General features: G+C 43.5%; 1 protein-coding gene across 4 annotated transcripts in view; it reads left to right on the forward strand.

The window, feature by feature from the left end:
• AGT (angiotensinogen) overlaps positions 1-18,309 on the forward strand; it is a 60,150-nt gene that overhangs the window by 30,337 nt on the left and 11,504 nt on the right. For 3 of the 4 annotated variants that reach the window (XM_063917583.1, XM_063917584.1, XM_063917586.1), the window contains 3 exons: positions 6,512-7,298; positions 10,586-10,853; positions 10,935-11,079. In XM_063917583.1, the coding sequence (XP_063773653.1) occupies positions 6,527-7,298; positions 10,586-10,853; positions 10,935-11,079 (1,185 nt within the window). In that variant the 5' untranslated portion in view covers positions 6,512-6,526. Of the gene's footprint in view, positions 1-3,252; positions 3,307-6,511; positions 7,299-10,585; positions 10,854-10,934; positions 11,080-18,309 lie in introns of all 4 variants that reach the window. The other variant, XM_063917585.1, reaches the window with a different exon arrangement.

Here is an 18,309-nt window from a genome sequence, read left to right on the forward strand (position 1 = left end):
ATAATTTTTGGTGTGATTTTGTTGCCAGCACATTCAACTATGTAAAGAACAAAGTATTTAATAATAATATTTCATTCATTCAGATCTAGGATGTGTTATTTTAGTATTCCCTTTATTTTTTTGAGCAGTGTATGTGTCTATCTATCTATCTATCTATCTATATATATATATATACACATATACATATCTATCTATCTATCTATCTATCTATATATAAAAAAAAATCATGTTCTTGCATGCACTTATCCTAGCGCCATACAGAGGTGGATCTGATGTCTGAATCACTATACACATTTTGTGTACTGTCACTTCCCTGTGAATGATGGAATTCACATGCTGCTCTACAGCGAGGTCCCCATAGTTGAATCCACAGGGTTGGTGTTACGTGGCCGGCGTATTTATCCCGGCGGTCAGCCAGAATGTCGGTGAGCGCAATGAAGCCCCTTTTGGGGGACCGCTGTGATCACCACGCTTCGGGCTCTGTGTCTCACCACAGGTTCTATTTCCACTCTGTCGGTGTCGTGGACACCCATGAGTGGGAGTAGATCCTGTTAGCCGGTATTGTGGCATAGGTATGCTGACCACTGGGATCCCGTGCACCGGCCACGTAACCGCATCCTGTATCCACATAATCTGTGTTGGGATTGCCCTAGGGATCGCTAGTAGTTTTCCATAATTTTTCCCTTTTTAACCGCATCTACATTTCCATGTTGCAGAGTTCTCAGTAACTCATTCATATTGGCTTCTGCACTGTGCATTTTTACCCTTGATATGAATAAAGATCTTTTTTTGTACTCACTCAGATATTGTGTCACTAATGCTGTATTCTTGGTAAAATTTTCCTGCACACTAGCCAGGCAGTCACATGACTGACACTGGCATCCCAACATTAGAGATCCCAAAGTCAGAGAGGGGGATCCCCCCTAACCCCCCTGGGTTAGACTAACTAGACTGGGTTAAGACTAACCCACAGGGGGTGGCGGCTAGGTTTCCCCCCCCCCCGGGATATAACCCCAGTTGTTACCCCTATACTTACCTTCAGGATGTCGGCTGTCGGTCTTCTGTTGCTGAACTCCCAAGTGGTGTCGGGATTCCGGCGTTGGTCACATGATTGCAAGTATCCCGTCCATCGGGATGCTAAACGCACCACCTCTGATGAATACTGAGGCAGCTCACTAGCAGTATGTTGTGTGTGGTTTCTAATGAAGACCACTTTGCAAGGGAAAAACCCCTGCAAAAAAACCAGGAGCGCTGTGCCTATTAGTTTAAACAAACACAATTTATATATCACAATGTACACTAAATCCTTAGAATTTAAAACATTTTCTTGTTTTTATTTTTATCATAAACATGAATGTAACAATGCTGCAGCATATATTAAAAAATTAATAAAATTAATATCACATATTCCATACAATTCAATTCCCTAATACTCAATGTTGTTACTTTCAAATAAGCATTAATCCATCGAGAATGTCCAATCCCACATATATATATTTCTTGCTGAGTTTTGTGGGTGATATGGACTGAGGAAGCCGCTGAGGGTGTGTTAAGGCGGAGAAACGCGTTTCCAGGGACCGTGTGAGAGACGATCACCTGATTGACTGGTATTGTGCTGTGGATAGGATCCGTCCAGTGTGTATGCAATACGGGCTGATACCAGCAGAGGGAGCCTGAACGCTGTGACAATACATCAGGGCACTTGAAAGAAATCCACTCTACCTGTAAACATAGGTATACTATCAATAGAGGGAGCCTGATGATCAATATTAAGCACTTTAATACCTTGGAGGTGAAATGATTTCAACAATGTGTGAAAATTATTAACTCTATTTATTATAAATTCTCTTCTGCAAGAAAAATGTGTGCACACATATAAACTCAGCACTCTGAGTAGTTCGGGACTTTATTGTCATATTCAATGATCAAGCCTCTAGATACATAAATTACACAAATTTTGGAAGCAGCCATATACGTGAGAATTAAGCTAATAGAACCCACAAAACTCAGCAAGAAATATATATATGTGGGATTGGACATTCTCGATGGATTAATGCTTATTTGAAAGTAACAACATTGAGTATTAGGGAATTGAATTGTATGGAATATGTGATATTAATTTTATTAATTTTTTAATATATGCTGCAGCATTGTTACATTCATGTTTATGATAAAAATAAAAACAAGAAAATGTTTCCAATTCTAAGGATTTAGTGTACATTGTGATATATAAATTGTGTTTGTTTAAAGTAATAGGCACAGCGCTCCTGGTTTTTTTGCAGGGGTTTTTCCCTTGCAAAGTGTTTTTTTCTGGTTCATTAGGTAAGGAACGCAATTATCCTTATAACTAGGAGCAGCAGTGCCTATTGGTGTTTTAGTTAAGAATCTCCATTCTTTCGGCACTTGCTGGCGCCCGATCGCATACACGGGGGATTCCACGATATAATAAGTGGGATAACCTGTGGATGCAATTTGTATAATTGTGGTTTCTAATGAATGTAGATGACTCTACAGAGCACTATGTTGTGACGAATGTAGGCATGAACTGTCGTCAGTTATGCTGTCCACAGTGTAAAGGACAGTGTAATGTCGACCATACATGCCGATGCAGTAGTAACGTGATTTAAAGCATGTTAAATGTTGGCATTATAACTTTAAACATGATGGTAAAGTATAATGTTTAAAGTTGTTATATGAGGAGGGAAGAAAAGTGCTTGTAGGGAGAAGTGAACATAAGGGGAAGTAGAATAAAGGGTTAACATATATGGTTGGGAGCAATACTATGTAATATATAAAGAGTACAAACGGGATGCAGTTAGCTTGCCAGCAGTTGGGATCCTGGCAGTCAGGATACAGATGCCGGAATCCCGACTAACGGGCTATTCCCACTCGTGGGTGTCCATGACACCCATAGAATGGAAATAGATCCTGTGGCCAGCGCAGCGAGCCCGCAAGGGGACTCTTTGCACTCGCCCCGCTGCTGGCGTACTGGCTTCCAGGATGCCGTTGTCGGTATACTGATGGCTGCCGGAATATCATACTGAACCCGTACGAACAATGAAGGAACAGTGGTGTATATAACCTATTCTAGTCTGCAAAGGAGCTGGAGATGAGAATGTGTAGATGAAACAATGGGTAATACTGTAGTAAGAATGAGTGAATAATAGGATGGGAAGGAATGTAGTGGAAATAAATGTTTATGATATATATGATATGATATAGGTAATAAAAAGTTTGTTTTGTTATTTTTAGGTGTGAGTCAAACTATTTGAAGGTAGAGGGGTTAAAGGTGAGGCTGCAGAACTGGTAAGCACAGCAGAATAATAACCACATTGGGCTCGAGACAAGTACTAGTTCAGTTCCCCATATTTGATAAGCTCAACCCACTCTGCTTACCCTATACACCCCTGATATAAGGTTTGGAATACATGATCGACATTCATTATACAGGAGTATGTCAATGTGGTTGTGATGTCGACACCGAACATGTTCATAATGTCGCCCACATTATCTCATCCAGTTACCTACCTCACAAACATAAGGCAGAGCACTAAAGGTCAGAGAAGCATGTCTTGAGCCCGTGTACTGAGGGTGCGTGGCCAAATCTGGGGAGGAGTGGCCACACCCCATGAACAAATAATGTTCCTGGCACCTGCACATTTGTCCTCTTCAGCAGTGCTGCAAAGGGGAACAATGTCTCCTCCAACAGCCCAGCTGCAATTAGTACCTGCTCCCTGACCCTCTTGACAATGGGGAAATCAGGGCTCAGAACACAATTCCCCAATCCCTGGTCTACAGCAGCACGTGATTGAAGCGGTCACTAGAGAAAGTTAAAGCAGCAGGAAGGACCTCCCCTGCGTCTGAGTAGGACCAGCAGGACAATTAGGATTCGTGAGCTCTCATCTGATTAAATGGCTGCTTGTGGCAGATGTCTTAACAATCCATCCCTGGTGGTGAGTATACTGTATATCTTTGTGAAGGAGAGGTTATATGATTAAAGAAGCCGAGAAAGCGTAGGCTGGTGGTAATTGGTGGGATAGACATATTGGTTAGATTACAAATGTGCTGTCAGTAGAGGTTTGTATACAAAGTAAAACAGAAGTGGATTAGAAGGCTAAAGTATACACTATGTATGGGATTGTGTAGAATACAAAGGTACAAGCAATGTGTCTTAATTTCTGTTGATAGCGCGACAATAAACCCTACCCCACCAGCTTGTCAAGTAAGGCACTGCAATCATTTTAACTTATGACCTCTTAATTTACTGCATTGACTTTTGAAATTTTCTTTGTACAAATCTTCCCCTAACCATACCTCCCAAACATCCTGATCTTGGTGGCTCTGTCCTGCTGTCCAAATCACAGGCTGCAGCGTCTCGTTGTGGGGGAAGAGGTTGGGAGGTTCCCTAGTGCGATAAAAAATGTGGTACGTGCCTCAGACATGGCATTTTCCATGAGGCCATGCCCCTTTTTCTGGGCACTTGCCAAAGTTGCACACAGTGGATCCGATCTCCCCATCAGGAAAGTTGGGATGTATACACTAACCAGGATTTCACCTCTACTGTACAGGACCTCTGTGATTGTGGAGGTAGTGTCACGTGATTGGCGCTTATCCACTGAACCAATAAGATATAAAATGGTAAAATGTAGATTCAAATATAAAAAATGAATAACAAACAAGGATAAATTGTAGACAATAATATAGACAATATTAGAGATGGCACTCTTTCATTAGCATAAAGTCTATGACATAGGCTGGAGAAAAGTCTAAATCCCACCAAGTTGTAAATGTGCAGGGTGGTTATTGGATGGATTTCTAATACAAGTCTTTGAAATCAGACTCTGAGTGCCGCCGCATTTGCATATAAATGTGTGTGTGTGTGTGTGTGTGTGTGTGTGTGTGTGTGTGTGTATATATATATATATATATATATATATGCCATGCCAGGTGTTTCGCAGCATACGTCATCTCCAAAAAAGTAGAGGTAGATTAATTATCCTCGTAAAACATTATTTCACAGTTGCAGTTTACCTGCAGCACAAAGAAGAAAAAACTTCCAGCATCTAGTAAATTTTTATTTCTTTTTATATTCTTTATTTAAAGAGCTCACAAGAGTAGATATTCTGAACATATAAATGTAGAGCATCAGCTAGGAGCTACATTTTGAAATATAAAAAATACAATAAAAATAAAGCATTAACATAAATGGAACAATGAGAGAATGGTGTGTGGGGGGAGCAGGACTTAGAAAGATAGAGCATCTTGAGGTGCATTGTTAGATGCACAGAAAATACAAATATACAAAGAACATACCTGTCCAAGGAAAATGAAGCAAGGATGGCCCTCCCCGTCAAGCATGGGTCCACTGGAGAAGACAGGTGTAAGGATCAAGGGTGAGGGGTGCTTTGTAAGAGCCACAGAGCCCTTACCTGGGTGCAGTTAATTTTTATATATACTGCTATACAGAATTAACATTAAGGGCGGTATCCTATTAGCCCCGATTCCGCTTCAGACGATCAAAATGGGCAGTTATCGCGATGGTCATTATCGCGGTATGCAATTAGATAAGGGTATAATTCCCCGATCCCATGTGTTATCGCGGCTCCGGTGGCTCCTTATTGCAGATTATACTTCAGGTGCCTGAGCATAATCCCTTATAAATGCCGGCATCGCGTGAAAACAATGCCAGCATTGAGGCTAATAGTATAGCCTTGGTGATCCTATTACTGGTAAAGTACCGCTCCTATTAGGAAACCCCACTAGTTGTTGAGAACTGTCTGTACTAGACATTTGCCATCTTACTTCTGTTATTATTATTATTAGTATTATTATTATTATATAGTATCAGTGGCTGATTCTACAGGATTGCAGCCCCCACAATAAAATCTGCCACCCGCGGAGACTGACTAGGAAGCACTCCCTGCTAATTACAGACAGACAGACAGACCCAGGTGGAGGTTTTCTTCCCCTGGGACTGCCAATTCGGACTGCAATAGCAGAGAGAGTACTTCCCATGGGAAGCCACTCCCCTGCTAATACATCAGCACTCTTTGGACTCTAAGGGCTGCAGCTGATGCAGTCCGTAGTAGCCAAGCTGTTTCTTAGCAGACATAGCCCCGCCCTGTCAGACTTAAGCCCCACCTCCAGGTGATGTCAGCCATCAATCACCAGGAGGACAAGAAGCCAGCAAACACTGGCCCCCTGGCCAGACAGGTAAGCAGCAGCCTGTTTAGTATGTTATTGTTGCCTGACATAATTTTATTTGTTCAAGGTAAGGTTAATTATGATGCCATACAAGGATTAAAGAAGAAACAAAGATCACACACAGAAAAGATAACAAAGAACTTGTGTTTTAATACAAATTTCATATCATCTATGATACTTTTATATCATATTGTAGATTATAATATTGCACACAATTATTAAGAAACTTTTGGCTGATCTTCATGGTAAGCTTTTATTGTACATTCTGCCTATTTTCATGTATTTACCTATTGTTTTATTTTTACAGATCTTTTTTTCCCCAATGATGTATCTCCAGGAAGTGGTGCTGTTTCTGACTGCATGCATTGGTTTATCAGCATGCAACCGTGTTTATGTCCATCCCTTCAACCTATTTGCTTACAACAAAAGTGAATGTGAAAAATTGCAGTCACTAAACCACACTATTGAGAAAATGTTCATTCCAACCCCTATTGACTCAAAAACCAAGACTGAAGATAAAAGTTTAAAAGTCAAAACACATCTAGAAAAACACCAACTTGGCAACTCAGAGATGGTATCAACACTGACGTCACTAATAAATAATTTGGGCTTTCGAGCTTTTAAACAATTGAGGGGAATACATAAGAGTGATTCTGGCCTGATATCCTACACAAATTTGTATGGGTCATTGCTGTCTTTTTATCTTGGTGCCTTGGGCAACACTTCGGCCAATTTACAGACTTTGTTAGGATTTGTACAATCAGGAGCCACAAACTGCAGTACTAATGGCCTAAAAGTTGCTTCTGGACTGAAAAGCATCGACAGCCTTCTCTTCTCTAAAGATGCCAACATTGAAGCACTGAAAACAACATGCATATTTGTCTCTCCAACCGTCTTTTTGTCAGAAGACTTTGTTAATGACTTGACCTCATCTGCTGATCATTTTTATGTAAGGTCTGTAGATTTCACAGATTCCATCAATGCATTAAATTCAATAAATGAATTCTTGGGAGAACGACTGTCAAAGAAATCTGGCTTGTCGTCTATAGACGCAACTTCTAACTTCATGTATACCAGTCACATTCACTTTAAAGGTAAGCTGGTATTGTATATGTGACACGTAGAACCTAAAATGATGCGGTATTTTTAGGACAGGTGGTATGCTGTGACCATTTCCATATGACCATAGGTAACCTTGCAACATTCCAGAAATACACAACAAAGATTATGGGGTATATTCAATTAGGGTCGAAGACTGCTGTCTGTCAAAAAGACGTCAGTTTTCGACTTTTTAAGGTCGAATTGTGATTCGACCTATTCAATATATCCCATAATTTTTCGACAAGTCGGTGAATTTGACTTGTCGAAAAGCACGTGCATTGGCGGAATAGCTGCCAATACACGTGCTTGTGTCGAAAACGGGGCCAAAACCAACAGGATTTGGTCCCCTTTTCAACCATCTCAGTCTGACATAAAAAAATGTCGGACTGAGATGAGGGATTAGAGCAGGAAGGGGGGGGGGGGGGGAGCTGCAGGGAGACGGGGGGCAGCCGCGGGCATATAGAGATCAGCACTACAGTAGCACTGCAGCAGGATGTCACACAGCCGTGTCGCTCACGGCAGCTTCCACCCGGCTCCAGCAAGTGAGGTCACGCTTGCTGGACACTGCCATGAGGTCAGCGGCTGTGTGACATCCTCCTGCAGCGCTACTGTAGCGCTGATGATCTCTGTCTGCCGGCGGCTGTCCCTGCTGGTTTCCCCACGCCCCCCCCCCCCCTCTCCTCCTCTGGGTCCCTCATCTCAATTCGACTTGAAAAAGTCGAATTGAGATGAGATTTGAATAGGGGTTGTCGGATCCATTCCGACAAATGCATGTCGGAATGGATCCGACGCTAATTGAATATACCCCTATATAGCTGAAAGGAAAACTTTCTGATTTCATGATTAGTACACTAATGAACAAGGCTTTAGCTGGATATATATAACTGAATAGACATTCTGCAGGACTCTGACGCCATGAGTATTGAAAAAAAACACTAAACATTATGGGGCTGTTCTGACTTGGGGAGCAAATGAAAACGCAAATAACTTGGGGCCTAATTCTGACCTGATCATAGCAGCAAACTTGTTAGCAGATGGGTAAAACCATGTGCACTGCAGGGGGGACAGATATAACATTTGCAGAGAGCGTTAGATTTGGGTGGGTTATTTCATTTCTGTGCAGGGTAAATACTGACAGCTTTATTTTTACACTGCAATTTAATTTCAGTTTGAATACACCCCACCCAAATCTAACTCTCTCTGCACATGTTATATCTGTCCCCCCTGCAGTGCACATGGTTTTGCCCAACTGCTAACAAAGTTCCTGCTGCGATCAACTCCGAATTACCCCCAAGGTTTTGTCCATCTGCTAACAAATTTGCTGGAACGATCAGGTCTGAATTAGGCCCTTGGTCTCTGGAACAAACCATGTTGCAAATACACGTATTTAGTTTTTTGCACGCAGGATACATACTGGCTGCTTCTGTATGGAGCCCACACATGGTTCACTGCTTTATTTTTACACTGCAATTTAGAAGTGAGTTTGGACACATCTCCCTCATATCTAAATCTCTCTGCACACATTACATATGCCGCACCTTCAGTGCAGCATGGCTGGCCAAGGTGCAGTTATTTGTTCTTTCCTGCATTGCTCCTATCTCAGGCCCTACAGTAAGTTAGAAAACAATTGTAGGTTATTATTAATATATTGGGTAAACAGTCTTTTTTATCATTTTATCAGCTGTTTTATCATTTGAAATGTATATCATTGTACACGAATACCCTTTTCAGACCGAAATGCCAGCAATTACCCGGCACTTCAGTGCCGAGTCATTTTGACGGTCTCTGTCTGACCCCCCCTTTCACACAGAGAAGCAAACTACCTGGTCAAGAATTTCAACCCGGTAATTTGCAGATCAAGCAGGTATTTAGTCTGTGCGAAAGGGTCAACCCGGGTCGAAATTCCCAGTTCTCCGACTCTGGTAAATTCCTCGATCGAAGTCCCGGGAAGTTCAACCCAGGTTGACCCTTCCACACAGAAAAAAGACCCGTGTGTTTATCATGAAATTACCGGGTAGAACTGCTTGACCCAGTAATGTAATTTTCTGTGTGAAAGGCGTATTAGAGGTATATTTACTTACATCAACTTAATGCAGCCATAAAAATGTTTTGTGCTACTTACCGCAGCGTTACAAAACGACTTACCTCTACGATACGCAGAAGTAGATTAATGCTGTGCAAATCAGTGATAAGGCCTTCATGAAAGCCCATGACAGCAGCGTAATGCTTCATGATTGTGCTCTCAGAAAGTACAGTAGGTGTGCACATACGCTGGCAGGTGAAGAGACACAAATGGAAGAATTTTGGGAATATGAAGCTGGGAGTAGTGGAGGTCTTAAAAAGCATTAGAAAAATCCTCTCGTCAGAGACAGAAATCTGATTTCTCCTGCGATAACCCCCTTAGAAATTAACCCCTTTCTATCACTGCTTAGTAGATGTATTCCTTAATGCAAGATTTCTCAAACTCAGTCCTCAGGGCACACTTACAGTCCAGGTATGGCGCATGAACTCCCCCATTTCTTCTTAAAGGCCTTGCCAAGATTAGTGTTGAAAGATCCTTTTACTCTGCGTTTTCAATGGCATGGTGTGAAAAAGTAGTTCTAATTATATGGTGCATGGAATATTTTACCTTCATGCATCTTATATAAAGATTTAAATTCTTATATCCTTCAAGACATTTATCTTTTAACAGGATTATAGTGCATTTAATAAATAATGAATGAACTATGTTGCGATTGAAAAACTAAGTTATAGCACACTACTGCTTCTTTCAGTTTTGTCATTACTTTATATCACGTAAGAGAGAAGGAATAAATTTGATATTGAGATAAAGGCCAGTATCCTATTATCCACAGTAATTTACTGCAGCTAATTACCACATATTGGAGATTTTGTTTCACCTGCCTTAGGCAAGTTAAACCAAATCCCCAATAGACATGCATTTCTTACCCAGTTGGAGTCGCGAAAATACATACAGTAGGTCTGCAACTTTTCATATGTATTTTTGCACGAAAAATGGAAATTTTTCATCTGAAAAAATAGGATAGGGAGAAAAAAAAACGGCAATATTAAAAATAAATAAATTGTGAAACCCCCCCCCCCCCCCATTTTTCGTGCTTTAAAAATTTCCAGGGCTAATTGGATACGCCCAAAGACTTCCATTAACTAACTGCATCCCCGACTGCACAATTCTAAATGGGCAGTACATTGTGTCTCATGTTACAAGATCTGAATGTATGTGGATATATCCTGCTAGAAACTAACTTGTATGTTATTCCAGGTAAAGTGAGTAAGTCTTTTTTAATTCCGGAACTTCAACATTTCTGGATTGAGCCAAACAAGAAAATCTTGGTTCCCATGATTTCAGTAACTGGAATGTTTCCGTTCAGGGACGACACCATTGCAAATCAAATAATAGTAAAGATTTCTCTTAGTGAAAATGATTTCTTGTTGCTGGTCCAGCCAACCAATGGGAATACCCTTGAGAACATAGAGTCTTCTCTAACATTGAATACATATTCAAACTGGTTGAACAGTTTAACCAATAGGTAAGTATGTAAGGCTTAATACTACAATAGGTGTTTGGTGTAAATGAAATCCTCCAAAACACTTCTATTTATATTTTCCAGGTACATTACTTTATCTTTACCAAAGCTGGAAATAGAAAGCTCTTTGGACATTCAAGACCTTCTTACCAGTATGCAACTTTCAGATCTCCTTAGGAAAAAGGCAGATTTTAGTAAAATAAGCAAAGAGGATATAAACGTGGGAAAGGTAAATGACATGACAAGTATAACCTATTTTCTATTAATTTACTTTACTGTTTCACCACAAACTCACAATAATTACCACCCTGCCTTTACTCCCATAATTATGTAACTGTGTAATGAATCTTTATAATTGGAATGGTTACATTTTGTATTGATCTAGTTTAACATTAGAGACGTTCAGTCCTTTCCAAATCATCCCCCTTTATCTAGCTAGACCTACTGTAAATGGCCATTGAAAATTCCATTCATAAAAATGTTTGAAGCTGCCAAATTTAAGTGATATGTGGAAGCATCAAAATCAGCAAACAACCCGTGTTCTTATCCCAAATATTAGTATGAATGAATTAAGATTGCACTAGAAGCCAAATCACAAACTACAATTATTTGAATGCAGATTTTAATTGTTCTTTTCTTTTAATACCCCATCCCTTGGTTTCCAGCCCAAAATGAGTACCACCACTAAAAACATCTGCACAGAGGGTCCACATTAGAAAAAAATGTAACCTATGTAACGCAGTGTTAATAGAATCGAAAAGTCTCTGCCTAAAAAAAGTCATATAGATTTATCACTTATAGCATAAAGTGTATCTTTAAATTCCACATGTATCCCACATCATCTGAGTTCCATATGTGGTTCACCGATGATTTGCAGGACTGCATTTTACAAGAAATATAATTCATGATATCCACAGTATTCTTGAGAAACAAATTTTCTCATACGTCCTAGAGGATGCTGGGGTCCACTTCAGTACCATGGGGTATAGACGGTTCCGCAGGAGCCATGGGCACGCCAAGACTTTTCAAAGGGTGTGAACTGGCTCCTCCCTCTATGCCCCTCCTCCAGACCTCAGTTTTTAGAAATGTGCCCAGGCAGACTGGATGCACTCCAGGGGAGCTCTACTGAGTTTCTCTGAAAAGACTTATGTTAAGTTTTTTTATTTTCAGGGAGGACTGCTGGCAACAGTCTACCTGCTAAGAGGGGGCAGAAGTAGGAACCAACTTCCTCAGAGTTTCATGGCTCTGCTTCTGGCTGACAGGGCACCATTAGCTCCTGAAGGATACTGAACGCTAGCTGTGCCTATGCTCACTCCCACAGTACGCCGTCACCCCCCTTGCAGAGCCAGAAGACAGGTGAGTGTTAGGAGAGAGATCTTCAATCAAGGTGAAGGCTAGAGGTACCGCGCGGCTGGCGGGAGCGCAGCGCGCCATACTGCCCACACAACACAGGGGGCGCCCTGGGCAGCATGAAACCTTATAAAACTGGTAGAAAAGGGGCATAAGATGCCGAGGCACAGCCCTACCCCCACCAGTATAAATATAGTTATCAGAATCTCTGAGGCGAAACGTGCCATTGCAGGGGCGGAGCTACCTCCTCAGTCAGCCAGCACACTGCTCAGCGCCATTCTCTCTCTCTCCTCAGGCTGCAGAGACAACACTGGTCCTCCACCACTACTGAATACAAGTATCAGGGTGCAAAACGGGGGGGGGGGGGGAGGTAGGGGCCGCACAGTGAAATTAGTGCTTTATATTGTGTATTTACATTATAAAAAGCACGGCATGTCAGTGGGCATTTTATGTTTCACAGGCATTGTGTTACTGGCGCTGGGTTTGTGAACTGGCTGCTCCTATCTGTGTCCTTCTGACAGATTTTACTGTGGCTCTGTCCCCTATAAGTCCCGGAGTGTCTGTGGTGTGTTTGTGCACGTGTGTGACATGTCTGAGGCAGGGAGTTCTTCCCCTGAGGGAGCCATTTTAGGGACACAGAGTTGTAATGTGGTGGTGCTGCCGGCACACCACGAGCCTGAATTGGTGAAAGAAATACGTGATAGTGTGAATCATATCAGTAAGAGATTAGATAAGTCTGAGTCTCATGCAGAAATCTGGAGAAAATCAGTGGAAGATGTGATTTTTCAGGGTTCTGCTTTCTCATCCGCAGTCGACCCCTCTGGGTCACATAAGAGACCATTTGGAAACATTGTACATACTGATACTGACACGGACTCTGATTCCTGTGTCGACGATAGTGATTCCAGGGGGATAGAGCCCAAATTGGCAAAAAGCGTACAATATATGATTGTTGCTATAAAGGAGGTCTTAGAAGTTACGGAAGCCCCTACTGTACCTCAGGAGAAGGCTTATTTCTATAAGGAAAAGAAATGTAAGGTAACTTTCCCTCCTTCCCACGAGCTAAATACTCTTTTTGAGGGAGTTTGGGTGAATCCTGAAAATAAATTTCATATTCCCAAAAGGATTCAGATTGCTTATCCTTTCCCATTAGAGGGCAGGAAAAGATGTGAGTCACCCCCGATGTTTGACAGTGCACTGTCAAGGTTAACAAAAAAGGTGATTCTCCCTGCACCTGGGACGGCTTCACTAAAGGAGGGCAGACCGCAAAATGGAGACTACGTTAAAATCTATTTATGTGGCCAGTGGTACGCTGCTCAGACCTACCATTGCTTGTGCGTGGGTGAGTCGCGCTATCGAAAAATGGTCAGATAACTTGTCATCGGAAATTGACACGGTTGATAGAGACGAGATACTCCTAACGTTAAGTCATATCAAAGACGCTGCCGCATACATGCTGGAAGCTATGAAGGATATTGGACTCTTGGGTTCAAAAGCCGCTACCATGGCAGTATCGGCTCAGAGGGTGTTGTGGATTCGCCAGTGGAATGCTGATGCAGATTCCAAAAGAAATATGGAGGCTCTTCCGTATAAAGGTGAGGCCTTGTTTGGTGATGGGCTGGATGCATTAGTCTCGGCGGCTACCGTAGGTAAGTCGACATTCTTGCCTTATGTTCCTACACCGGCGAAAAAGACACATCACTCTCACATGCAGTCCTTTCAACCCAACAAATACAAAAAGGCCAAAGGTTCACCCTTCTTTGCAGGTAGGGGAAGGGGAAAAGGAACGAAATCCGCAGCGTCTCCCGGATCGCAGGAGCAGAAGTCCACCCCATGCTTCTGCCAAATCTGCAGCATGACGCTGGGGCTCCCTTGCGGGAGTCCGCTCGGGTGGGAGCACGTCTGAAACTTTTCAGTCAAATCTGGATTCAATCAGGCCTGGACCCATGGGTCTTACAAATAGTGTCCCATGGGTACAAACTACAGTTTCAAGACGTCCCCCCATGCCGATTTTTCAAATAGACCTTGCCAGGTTCTTTTCCAGAAAGAGAGGCAGTAACAACGGCAATTGAAAAATTATGTCAGGGTCAGGTCATTTTCCTGGTGCCCTTGTCACAGCAAGGAGAAGGTTTTTATTCAAGCCTCTTCGTAGTTCCGAAGCCGGATGGCTCGGTCAGAACGATTTTAAACCTGAAAAATCTGAATCTCTACCTGAAAAGGTTCAAGTTCAAGATGGAATCTCTGAGGGCAGTGATTTCCAGTCCGGAGGAGGGGGACTTCATGGTGTCAGTAGACATAAAGGATGCTTACTTGCATGTTCCCATTTATCCTCCTCACCAAGCTTATCTGAGATTCGCAGTACAGGATTGCCATTACCAGTTCCAGACGTTGCCGTTCGGACTCTCCACGGAACCGAGGGTATTCACCAAGGTGATGGCGGAGATGATGGTCCTCCTTCGTCAAAAAGGAGTCAATATAATTCCTTATCTGGATGAACTCCTGATAAAAGCGAGATCCAGGGAACAGTTGGTGCAGAACATCACACTCTCCCTGTCAATGGAACCGACGACAAGATTGTCCTTTTTAGGGATAATTCTGGACACAGAAGGACGGAGAGTATTTCTTCCAGTGGAAAAGACTCTGGAAATCCAGAAAATGGTCAAACAAATATTGAAACCAACAAGCGTGTCGATCCATCAATGCATTCGGTTGTTGGGGAAAATGGTAGCGGCCTACGACGCCATACAGTTTGGCCGATTTCATGTCAGAGTATGCCAGTGGGACCTGTTGGACAAGTGGTCCGGATCCCACCTACACATGCACCGGAAAATAATCCTGTCCTCCAAAGCCAGGATTTCGCCCCTGTGGTGGCTACACAGTACTCACCTACTAGAGGGATGCAGGTTGGGATTCACGACTGGGTCCTAATAACCACGGATGCAAGTCTCTGAGGATGGGGAGCTGTCACACAGGGGGAAAGCTTCCAAGGAAAATGGTCAAGTCAGGAAGGCTGCCTTCACATGGGTGTAGTATGGTATGCCAGGGGCCGGGCTCCCGGCGACCAGCATACCGGCGCTGGGAGCCCGACCGCCGGCATACCGACAGTGTGGCAAGCGCAAATGAGTCCCTTGCAGGCTCGCTGTGCTCGCCACGCTGCGGGCACGGTGGCGTGCTACGCGCCACCGTGTACTGTATGCTCCCAGCAAGATTGGGTGTCCTGCTTCTAAGCAGACTATTGCGCGCTGGATCAGAGGGACAATTCAGCACGCTCATTCTACGGCAGGCCTGCCGGTACCGAAGTCGGTGAAGGCCCATTCTACTAGGAAAGTGGGCTCATCCTGGGTGGCTGCCCGGGGCGTCTCGGCTTTACAACTTTGCCGAGCAGCTACTTGGTCAGGGTCAAACACATTTGCTAAATTTTATAAGTTTGCCACTTTGGCCGATGACGACCTCAAGTTTGGTCAATCGGTGCTGCAGGGTCATCCGCAATCTCCCGCCCGTACTGGAGCTTTGGTATAACCCCATGGTACTGAAGTGGACCTCAGCATCCTCTAGGACGTATGAGAAAATAGGATTTTAATACCCACCGGTAAATCCTTTTCTCTTAGTCCGTAGAGGATGCTGGGCACCCGTCCCAGTGCGTACTGTATCTGCAGTTGGTTTATGTGGAAGGACGAAAGTTGCAATGCTGAGACCCCTCTGGCAGCTGCCTAGGACGAGCGCACCTTTCTAGTAGAATGGGCCCTCACCGATTTTGGTAACAGCAATCCAGCCACAGAATGAGCATGCTGAATTGTACCACAGATCCAGCGTGCAATAGTCTGCTTGGAAGCAGGGCACCCAATCTTGTTGGGAGCAAACCGGCACAAACAGAGCCTCTGTTTTCCTAATCTGAGCCGGCCTGGCAACAAATCTTCAAACCTCTGACCATCTAGAAACTTCGACTTAACGAAGGCGTCAGTGGCCACAGGCACCACCATAGATTGGTTCATGTGGAAAGATCAAACCACCTTCGGCAGAAATTGCTGATGTGTCCTCAATTCTGCTCCATCTTAATGGAAGATCAAATAAGGTCTCTTGTGAGACAAGGCCGCTAATTCAGACACCCGCCTTGCAGAAGCCAAGGCCAATAGGATGACAACTTTTCAAATGGGGAACTCCAACTCCACCTTCTGTAAAGGTGCAAACCAATGTGATGGAAGGAACTGCAACACCACATTAAGATCCCACGGTGCCACAGGAGGCACAAATGGAGGTTGGATGTGCAACACGCCTTTCACCAAAGTCTGAACTTCTGGAAGGGAGGCCAATTGTTTCTGGAAGAAACTGATAAGGCTGAAATCTGCACCTTAATTGAGCCCAATTTTAGGCCCGCATCCACACCTGCTTGTAGAAAATGGAGAAAACATCCTAGCTGAAACTCTTCCGTAGGAGCCTTCTTGGATTCACACAAAGAAACATATTTTCTCCAAATACGGTGGTAATGTTTAGACGTTACCCTTTTTCTGGCTTGAATAAGTGTGGTAACAACTTCACTGGGAATACCTTCACGGCTAGAATTTTGTGCTCAATGGCCATGCCGTCAAATGTAGCCACGGTAAGCCTTGATACGCACACGGCCCCTGCCGTAGTAGGTCCTCGCGCAGAGGAAGAGGCAGGGATTTCCTATGAGTAATTCCAGAAGATCTGGATATCAAGCCTTCCTTGGCCAGTCTGGGACAATGAGGATTATTCAAATCTTTGTGCTTCTTATGATTTTTAGAACTTTTGGAATGAGAGGAAATGGAGAGAATCCATACACCGACTGAAACACCCACGGTGTCACCAGTGCATCCACTGCTATTGTTTGAGGGTCTCTCGACCTGGAACAATATCTCTGAAGCTTCTTGTTGAGACGAGATGCCATCATGTCTACTTGAGGAAACTCCCCAACGACTTGTCACCTCAGCGAATACCTCTTGGTGGAGGCCCCACTCTCCTGGATGGAGATCGTGTCTGCTGAAGACGTCCCTGGAATGAAGATTGCTGACAGAGCGTTTGCATGTCTTTCCGCCCCGCGGAGAACCTTTGTGGCTTCTGCCATCGCCGCTCTGCTTTTTGCTCCGCCTTGGCGGTTTATGTACGCTACTGCTGTTACATCGTCCGACTGGATCAATGCGGGCAGATCACGAAGATGATGTTCCGCTTGCAGAAGGCCGTTGTAAATGGCCCTTAACTCCAGAACATTTATGTGGAGACAAGTTTCTTGACTTGACCATCTTCCTTGGAAGATTTTTTTTTTTTTCCGTGTGACTGCATTCCAGCCTCGGAGGCTTGCATCCGTGGTTACCAGGATCCAGTCCTGGATCCCGAACCTGCACCCCTCTAGGAGGTGAGAGCTGTGTAGCCACCACAAGAGTGAGATTCTGGTCTCAGAAGACAGGATAATCCTTCGGTGCATGTGTAGGTGGGATCCGGACCACTTGTCCAACAGGTCCCACTGGAACACTCTGGCATGAAATCTGCCAAACTGAATGGCCTCGTAGGCCGCAACCATCTTACCAGCAACCAAATGCATTGATAAATTTACACTTTTTTTATTTTTTAATTCTTTATTTTTGTATGGTCAAACATAGTGGTTAAGCAGTACATTGACGAAAAGGACAGTCCGTCAGAAAAAAAAAACGTCCAACAGAAACCATGATTTTTTAGAATGAAAAACAAGAACAGTCAAAAAGAAACATTGGTAATAAAGTATCAAATGCAGGGGGGGGGAGGGGGGAACCACAGTGCGTACATTGAGAACTAGTAGACGAGAAGAGATGGAGAAGTAGTAGTTGCCGCCCATGGGTCTACGGACGGAGGCATGAAGAGGAAGGAGGGGGCGGTGATCTACGCTCTGCAAGGAGTCAGGGAGCCCATACCTGCTCAAAAGCGTGACCACGATCATGGAGGTAATATGTAATCCTCTCCATTGATGCAATATGCCAGATTTTGGCTTTAAGGGAAGGAAGAGAAGGGGGAGAAGGATTTTTCCAATTGAGAGCAATCAGCGATTTCGCCGCAGTTAGAATGTGCGTGGTCAATTTTTTGGAGAATTTATCAAGGGCCGGAGGATAACACAGCAAGA

This window comes from Pseudophryne corroboree, chromosome 4 (assembly GCF_028390025.1).
Source record: "Pseudophryne corroboree isolate aPseCor3 chromosome 4, aPseCor3.hap2, whole genome shotgun sequence".
NCBI classification, from domain to species: domain Eukaryota; kingdom Metazoa; phylum Chordata; class Amphibia; order Anura; family Myobatrachidae; genus Pseudophryne; species Pseudophryne corroboree.